Source organism: Haplochromis burtoni, unplaced genomic scaffold, assembly GCF_018398535.1.
Source record: "Haplochromis burtoni strain Fernald_Lab_line unplaced genomic scaffold, NCSU_Asbu1 Contig_100, whole genome shotgun sequence".
NCBI lineage: Eukaryota > Metazoa > Chordata > Actinopteri > Cichliformes > Cichlidae > Haplochromis > Haplochromis burtoni.
The window spans coordinates 1,182,571-1,191,508 of NW_024582461.1; the positions used below are offsets into that span (position 1 = coordinate 1,182,571).

General features: G+C 42.7%; 1 protein-coding gene across 2 annotated transcripts; it reads left to right on the forward strand.

Annotated features, from left to right (window-relative positions):
• The first annotated feature begins 2,272 nt into the window (after positions 1–2,272).
• h6pd (hexose-6-phosphate dehydrogenase (glucose 1-dehydrogenase)) lies at positions 2,273–8,553 on the forward strand. Of its 2 annotated transcripts, none has more exons than XM_005927448.3 (5): positions 2,273–2,356; positions 5,655–6,321; positions 6,417–6,534; positions 6,669–6,938; positions 7,043–8,553. In XM_005927448.3, the coding sequence occupies exons 2-5, from the start codon at positions 5,680–5,682 to the stop codon at positions 8,386–8,388; spliced, it is 2,376 nt and encodes a 791-aa protein (XP_005927510.1). In that variant the 5' UTR covers positions 2,273–2,356; positions 5,655–5,679; the 3' UTR covers positions 8,389–8,553. The 2 variants fall into 2 exon arrangements, with proteins under 2 accessions (XP_005927510.1, XP_005927509.1); XM_005927447.3 differs by lacking the exon at positions 2,273–2,356 and adding an exon at positions 2,363–4,631.
• Positions 8,554–8,938: the final 385 nt, after the last annotated feature.

Genomic DNA, 8,938 nt, shown 5'->3' on the forward strand with positions numbered 1-8,938 from the left:
TCCTTCAGTAAAGACCCGTGTTAAATGTAATGGGTGTTGGCAAGGGGGCCTAATAAAGATGACGGCACGCATTCATATGCATCAGTTTGTGTGCTCAGCTTGACAAAGTCTGCCCTGCAGGCTTAACAAAGGGGAGGAAGGAAGCCAGGGGTTGTGGGGAATGTCTGGGGGATGTGGGGTGGCAACCCACACACACACACACACACACACACACACACACACACACACACACACACACAGACAGTGGCCCTCCAGCTTGCTCTCAAGTCGAGGTTATAGCTGTGACAGCTGGCCTAGCACACTCTGCATGGGCTCTTTTTCTTTTGCAACACACTCCCCTCCCCTCCGCACACACACAGTCTGTGACACACACAAACACAGGATGCTCCATCCTGTTGACTGTTTACACTTCACAGTAGCCAGCCAACTTGGGAGGTTTGATCACCGGCATTACAGCTGTTTGTAAGGTAGTAGTGAGGTTATTTGGTTTGTGTGTGCCTCCTGTCGTAATCATAATTGTAGGTTTAGGTGGTTCTTTTATTTATTTATTTTTTCTTTTTCTGTAAGCCCTGTTATGTTATTAACTACTAGCTTAATAACACGTTAAAATCTTCTAAAAGCTGAGGTTGAAAATTTCATTTTCATTTCATTTTCATTTATTTATTTATTTCACACTTGGTACAACAGATCAAACAACAAAATTATTCCATAACCTTGGGTAAAGTAGTTTAGGAAGATTTTGTGCTGAAACGCTCCAAAACTCCTACTGAACATCTACTGAAGGATGCTGTGGTGAGATTGTTTAACAAGTACTTTGCCTAGAAGTGTCCAAATCCATGCAATACAAACACTTCCAGCTAAGTTAGAAAGTAAGATTTTAAATCTGATTCTGAGAGGTTGAGAAGTTAACTAGCTGTTAACTCACACACACATGACCCCGCTGAATCAAAGCTGCTGAAACAACCACATCTGTTCAGCCAAAATACAAGGGAGGACCAGAAAGGACTACTGGCAGTGTGGTCCACAACAATCAGATCATTATTCAGCCAAAAGGACACCTGCTTTGTCCGAGGTAGGCGTGATGACATGAGACAGCTGAATAATGCAGTGAATGCCATCCAGTTAAAATCTCTTAATTAAGTAATTCTATTTTTCTATAGTTGCAGATGAAAGGCAGATTATTTAACCACGTTATTTTTAAGTCTGAGACGAAGTATTTTGAGTTTTCAGAGGGTGAAGGGGAGGACACGAGTAGAACAGCTGTATCGCTCAGACACCAACAGGGGTCGCCCTTGTTACAGCAAAACGCTGCAGAGTGCATCTGCCACCAAGTCATGAGCAACAGACAGGGACTCAGAACAGCTGATAAAAGTCATATAACACGGTGAGATATTCATCCTCATGCGCTGGGCTCTTGACCCTGAACTGTGGATTCTTTATGAAATCAATATAAGTGCAATAAAGGGCAAACGGGACTGTTTCATTTTATATTTGGCAATATACAATAATTTCAGTAAAATTTTTTACTTCATATATCAAGGACAGGTCATTCTTACCATCAAAGTGAATTACAATCTATAGTGTGAGTTTCTGGCTAGTTAAAATATGGAGGACATAAAACCACCCTGTCCCACATTTGAGAACTCACTAATAATAATAAAAAAAAAAAGTTCATGTTGCAAAAGATAATTAGTGCCAATTTCTGAACGGCATTTAGTTAAATTTTACAATAATGCAAAAAAAAAAATAAAAAAATTGTAGACTACTTTTTAACGTGAAAGTAGGCCTATTGAAAAATGGGGGGAAAGCAGTTTTCATTCAACTTTCATGCTGGATTGAAACAATATAACATGTTGTTTTGTGACCGCCTCAGATTTTAAAGTGTGTTATTCTTAAAGAAAAAACTCTAAAACATATATAAAAGTATTTGGTTAAAATTAAAACATGACATTTTCAGGTAAATCAAAGAACCGTTTAATTCCTACTTTACCTCTCCAAATATAAGCTGGTTTATACAAATCGAGTTTCAGAGTGGTTCTGACCGTGAGTCTGGTCCTTGACACTTGCCATGATGTTTTAATGCCTCCAGTGCGTAAACTCAGTCAACCTTGACTTCAACTCAAGGTTTTCGGGACACTCATTAACAAACCATCCTTACAATTGCATTTTATGACACCCTGCAACACGCTAGTCAACATGGTAATGTTTTCAAACGGCATCATTCAAAAGAACTGCGCAGAGGAAGCTCAAAGTCTTGGAAAACATGTATTTATCATGTTAGCAGCCTGCCTTTGGATTGAGGGGTGTCACGTGACTGGTACAGGAAGAGCGCGCGGTAGTCTTCGCCACCGGGCAGGTTCGTCGTTTCCAGTTGTAACTTTTTAAAGAGTGCGTCTGTTGCGAACATTTCTGCTTTAGTTGCTTCGCGTGTTTTTGTAGCGCCGACACGGCTGTACTTTTACCGAGACGCGTGCAGAGCCGTGTGTATTGTGTGTAGGTAGCGGAAGTGAAGTGGGACAGCTAGCAGGTGGACTCGTGGGATAAACATGTTGTCCACCCTTCATGTGACGTCGTGGTTTTTTTTGCTTGTTGTGCCAGGAAGGCGAGCGACTGTGTGGAAAGCAGGCGGCTTCAATACAGCATCTGTGTCTATGTACAGTTTTACAGTTTGTAGCAATGGCTTGTGAATTTCGGGTCAAATCCCTGTGGACGTTACACAGCTGGTGGCAGCTGAGCTCCGTCAGCAGCATTTATCTTTACTGCACTAGTTATTGTATTTGCTTTTTCGCCGTTTAAAATGCTCAGGAAAAAAGAAGGGGGTGATCTAAAACTCCCCCTGCAGATTGCTGCTGCTGAAAGTGCTCATATGGACCGGGCAGTTTACTAAGTGCACGTGTTTAGCTGCTCCTTAACTCAAAATATCTAATCAGCCAATCCAATATGGCAGCCACTCAGTGCTTTTAAGCGTGTAGGGACGGTCAGGAGTGGCTGGCCTGCTGAGCATCAGAATGGGAGAAGAAAAGTGATTTATGTGACATTGTTGTTGTTGTGAGCATTTCAGAAACTGGTTTCTTGGTACACTTTTTATTACTCAGGTGGTCTACCTGTGAAATCTTGCTGACCATGTCCGTGTCTTTATGACCACAGTGTACCCATCTTCTGATGACTGTGGGATAACTCACCACATCTCAAAGCTCAAATCATCTCAAGCTGGTTTCCTAAACACTAATAATGAATTCTTTGTACCCAAATACCCCCCACAGTCAACTCAGTGCTAGCAAGGTTTGCGTAATAAAGTGCCAGTGAGTAGAGTTTTGTCTCTACATGCAGTTTAGATGAAAGTCAGACCACATTTCAATAAGTCCTGCTGTACTGAGAGCTCCTTTCATGAGGTGACCTTTGGTGTTCGCATTATATTTTGTAACTGAAATTACTTATTGGTAATATAGGATGAATGAATAGGTTCTATAGTTTTTTTTAATATCCATAAGTGAGCGTTTGAAATAGTATTAATAGCAGTTTGATCTGGAGTTTCTTCTTAAGGCTTGACTGTGACAGATCTCACCACAATGGCAGAAAGCGAACACAGGATATCTCTTCAGTGCTTTTTCCAGTCCTCATCAATACTCCTCAGTTGTCAGACAAATCTTTTATTGTGCTGATCGTCAGTGGACTCTGTCTAATGCCGTTTAACTTGGCACCTGGAAAAAGCACTTCATGTCCACAGAATTTCACCAGTGCCTGGCGGGTTTTTGAATATAAGATATGGGATAGTCACTTGATCGTATGTGCACGGTAGGACAGAAGATGCAGTCTTTCCCTGTTTTTCCCCTTTGCTATTTATAAAGAGTTTCACGGATAGATGAGTCAGGAAGACTCAAGGAAGATTGTCTGTGCTGATTTAAAGAGGAAAGAAAATGAAAGTAGCTTTTGACTGACGAGGAACAAAGTGTCACAGAGCTACAGAAGAACCCTAAAGAAGCAAATAGTACCAACAGTTTTGATGACTGCAGTACTTCTAAAAAAAGTAAAACAAAAAAAATCAGCTGCCGCTGAAGCAGCCTGCCTTCATGAGGGTGGCCTTTGCTGTTTGCTTTGCATTGTGCAAACATGCAAGCTGCAGCGATTCCAGATATTGCACTCCGTAATAAAATCAGCCTCTTTCTGCTGGTGTTCAGTTCACTGTGAATAATTTTCACTCTCCGTCATAGTCACATTTTGCGGTGAGAAAACAAAGTTCAACAGATACCTTTAAGAGATTTTCGTGTGCCTGATAGCAGTGTTTTTGATATTAATGAGTGCGGATTGTTTGCCTGTTCTCAGACTGTTCCCCTCTGATTACAGTTTGTGACCCTGTGTTCATCCAGCAGAGCATGGGATCCCCTTTGCTCCCATTAAATGTGTTACTTGCTCAATAAATGTTTGCAGGTCCTTGAAAAATCATCAGTAAGTTATTTGGATTTCCCCAAAACGCCAAGAACAGCTCAGCTCTTGTACTGGAAGCTCAACGCCCCGAGCAAAGTGCAAAAGCTACGCCCCTTATCCACCAGTATCCGGTAATCATTACACTCATGACAGTATCTCTGCCTCTCAAGGGACTTCGGAAAAGCTCAGGACAGAGATTTTGCTAAGTATGGGTTGTTGTTGTTTTTTTAGCTCTATTTATATACATTTACCACTGCTAACTGTTGCTTTTTAAAATGGTTGTCTGGCATATTTCTTAGATTTCTGGCATACAAGTTGATGGTTGTGTACTGTATTAAGTGATATGCTTTAAACATTATTTTGCACATGATATTTTGGACAGTCGATATGACCAAAGACAGACATTGCATGTATATTACATCACGAGCGTAATTGCATTAATGTCTCTGTTAATATTTCATTTGACTTTGTAACCAGAGGAATTTCTTTTATGAAGCGCTCAGAGCTGAAAGTTGATGAACAGAAAATCAATATTCAAATATTCTGATTAACTGTTTGTTTATGCATCAGGTTAGTAAAACTGACCGTTTTGGGGGCTTTTCTTGTCAGACGGCACTCTGTATGTCACAAATACACCCACTGGCTGTTAGTTACATCTTCTTAGCACCGGGTCAGATCCTCCTTTGCCTTTAGAGCTGCCTTAATTCTTCATAGCATATCTATGGTGCTGTAAAGGTTTTATTGCTCCAGATTTGTTGCTGCACATCAATGATGTGAATTACCACATCCCAAAGGTGCTCTGCTGGATGAAGAACTTGTCACTGTGGAGTCCATTTGCATACAGTGAATTAATTGTCAATGTTCAAGAAACCAGTTGAGCTCTTTGACATAGCACATTAACCTTTTGGAAATAGCCATGAGAAGATGGGTACAATGAGCTTTTAAAAGGATGGACATGGTTAGCAACAATATTCAGGTAGGCTAGGGTGTTTAAAACATGCTTGGTACAAAGTGTGCCAAGAAAATATTCCCCACGGTGGCTGCCACTGTGTGTCACAGCTGACCAGTTATCATACTGTTGCAGGGCTGTCACATAGACACAGACAACTATTCACTTGAACGATTAGCTTATGAAAACAATCTGCAAACTTTGTCTAGCTTTAATATAATCTGCTATTGCATAGTGTTCCTGAGATGAATGCCCTTCTTTCATTGCTGTGTTCATACAGGGGTTTGGACCATTAGGACCGGACAATGTTTTTGACTGTGTTCTTCCTCCTGGTCGTGTTGTGCACCCAGGGAGGAAATGGTAAGGAGGGCGAGGAAGCACAGAGACCTGGCCATGTTTCGGTGGTCATAGTGGGAGGCACGGGTGACCTGGCGAAGAAGTACCTGTGGCAGGGATTCTTCCAGCTGTATATCAACCAAGTCAGTAGTGGAAACACCTTTTCTTTCTATGGCGGGGGACAGTCCCCCACTGAAAAGGCCACACCAGTGCTCTTTGAGATTCTGAAGGCAGTCTCCTGCTCAAAGGATGTTTCTCAGGAGCGCTGTGCTCTGCTGAAAGACCAGTTTCTGCGGCTCGCACAGTATCGCCAACTAAAGTCATTAGAGGACTATCAGGATCTGGCCAAGCACATTGAGCAACAGCTTCAAGAAGAGGGAATGACGGAGGCAGGCAGGCTCTTTTACCTCTCTGTACCAGCTTTTGCATATGCAGATATTGCTGAGAAGATTAATAGTAGTTGCAGGCCAAAAAGTGGGGCTTGGCTGAGGGTGGTGCTTGAAAAACCTTTTGGACATGACTACGGGAGTGCTCAGGTACTGGCATCTCAACTTCGCAGCTCACTGACGGAAGAAGAAATGTACAGAATTGACCACTACTTGGGGAAACAGGTATGGAAGTCCTACACAGTGCATCCCTTCCACCCTTGACTCTTAAATGAATCTGAATCTAAATCCAAACATCTTATGTTTCCTTTTTTCCAAAGGTGGTTTCAAAGATGCTTCCTTTTAGAATACAAAACAAAAAATTACTTGATCCCATCTGGAACAAGCACCACATCGAGAGAGTGGAGATTGTACTGAAAGAGACTCTGGATGTTAAAGGTGATTAAAGGGTTTATCAACTCTCTTAATTACTACGGTATTTTGAGACATGGGTAAATCATAGACATTTTTTTTTTTTTTTGGTGATTGAATCATGTATTCTTACCCTGTCTTTGTTATTTTCTCCTCAAAAGGTCGCATTGCCTTCTATGACCAGTATGGGGTCATCAGGGATGTGCTACAGAACCACCTGACTGAGGTCATGACACTGTTGACCATGAGGCTTCCCAAGAACGTGAGCAGAAGTGAGGAAGTCCTTGGAAACAAGCTGCAGATCCTTAGTTCCATGCTTCCTTTAGGAAAGAATCAAGCTGTGATCGGTCAGTACCAAACTTACAAAGCAGAAGTTCAGCAGGAGCTGAATAAGACCAAAGATCACGTCAGTCACACTCCAACATTTGCAGGCAAGTACTGAAAGTTTGTCTCCTTACATTCTGCTGTAAGTGTGCTGCATTACATCTCCTTCACTGTTTAGATGCTAATATTTACTCGTGTTTCTATTTTTTAGCTGTACTCGCACAGATTGATGACGCACAATATGAAGGCATGCCGATCCTTTTGATCTCAGGGAAGATGCTAGATGAGCGGGTGGGATACGCACGTGTTCTTTTTAAAAATGACATATTTTGTGTTCAAAACCACAATAACGTTCACTGCAAGCCCAAGCAGATAGTTTTCTACTTTGGACATGGCAGCCTTCAATATCCAGCAATTCTTGTTAGTAAGAATTTGTTCAAGCCAGCTCTAGTAGACAGTGAGTGGAAGGAAGTAACAGAGCACAAAGACGTCAACGTTTTTGGATTGCCTATTTCAGACTTCTACATCCAGACTCCAATGGAGCAGAAGGAAGCTTATGCAGAACTTATTTCTCACATCTTTTTGGGACAGAAGAATAGCTTCATTAGTACAGAGAACCTGTTGGCTTCCTGGGACTTATGGACACCGCTGCTCAGCAGTTTAGCCAGCACATTTCCGCGCATCTACCCAGGTGGTGCTGATAATGCAGACGTGCTGGACATCCATCTGAAAGGGAAAGACGTTAGCTACAACAATGAGGTGGTGATAATCAGTACTGATCATTTGGGTGGCACATCCACAAATGGTTTCCAAGTGATGCAAGGTAAATTTCGCAGTTCTGAAATGGTGTCTGCATGGGCCGAGCAGCTTGTTGACAAGCTCGCTGCAGATATTCAGGAAGCAGCAGAGGCAGCTATTTATGAGGGTGGTGTTTTCCATCTCGCCCTCTCCGGTGGATCTACTCCCCTTGCTCTGTTTCACAGGTTGGCCGATCACCATTTCACCTTCCCCTGGAGGAACACACATGTTTGGATGGTGGACGAGCGCTGCGTGCTGCCGACGGAACTGGAGTCCAACTTCCGCAACTTGCATGACCATCTACTGCAACATGTGAGAATCCCGTATTACAACATCCACCCCATGCCAGTGCATCTCAACCAGCGCCTATGTGTGGAGGAAGATAGAGGAGCGCTAATGTATGAGAAGCAACTCGTTAAATTGGTTAACAGCTCCAGCTTCCACTTTGTATTGCTGGGTGTCGGCTATGATGGCCACACAGCCTCTTTGTTCCCCGGTGGCAAAGCTGATGAACTTGGCGATAGTCTGGTGGCCCTCACTGAGAGCCCCTCCAAGCCACACCAGCGTATGAGCCTCACCTTTAATGTCATTAATCGAGCCCGCAAAGTTGCCCTTTTGGTGATGGGCAAAGGCAAACACGAGCTGATCACCCAGCTGAGCCGCGTGAAGGACAACCCAGACAAATGGCCTGTCACTGGTGTGAAGCCTACTAATGGTAACCTTGTTTGGTACATAGACTATGATGCACTTTTAGGATAAGAATGTAATCTCTACCTTGCAATCAGACAAATGTCTTTGGAGCTGCTTTAATTGGACTGTTGGTTGATGAGAAAAAAAATATATGAACCAGCACATACAGTGGGGCAAAAAAGTATTTAGTCAGCCACCGATTGTGCAAGTTCCCCCACTTAAAATGATGACAGAGGTCAGTAATTTGCACCAGAGGTACACTTCAACTGTGAGAGACAGAATGTGAAAAAAAAATCCATGAATCTCTGGCTCTCACAGACCTGTAACGTCTTCTGTAAGAAGCTTTTCTGTCCCCCACTCGTTACCTGTATGAATGGCACCTGTTTGAACTCATCATCTGTATAAAAGACACCTGTCCACAGCCTCAAACAGTCAGACTCCAAACTCCGCCATGGCCAAGACCAAAGAGCTTTCGAAGGACACCAGGAAAAGTATTGTAGACCTGCACCAGACTGGGAAGAGTGAATCTACAATAGGCAAGCAGCTTGGTGTGAAAAAATCAACTGTGGGAGCAATCATCAGAAAATGGAAGACATACAAGACCACTGATAATCTCCCT

Bases quoted from the DNA above. Each gene is read 5' to 3' on its own strand.
- h6pd (XM_005927448.3), top strand. From the start codon at position 5,680: ATGTTTTTGACTGTGTTCTTCCTCCTGGTCGTGTTGTGCACCCAGGGA. The intron at 6,322-6,416 runs GTATGGAAGTCC...TTTTTTCCAAAG, and splicing joins ACCACTACTTGGGGAAACAG to GTGGTTTCAAAGATGCTTCC. The intron at 6,939-7,042 runs GCAAGTACTGAA...TCTATTTTTTAG, and splicing joins TCACACTCCAACATTTGCAG to CTGTACTCGCACAGATTGAT.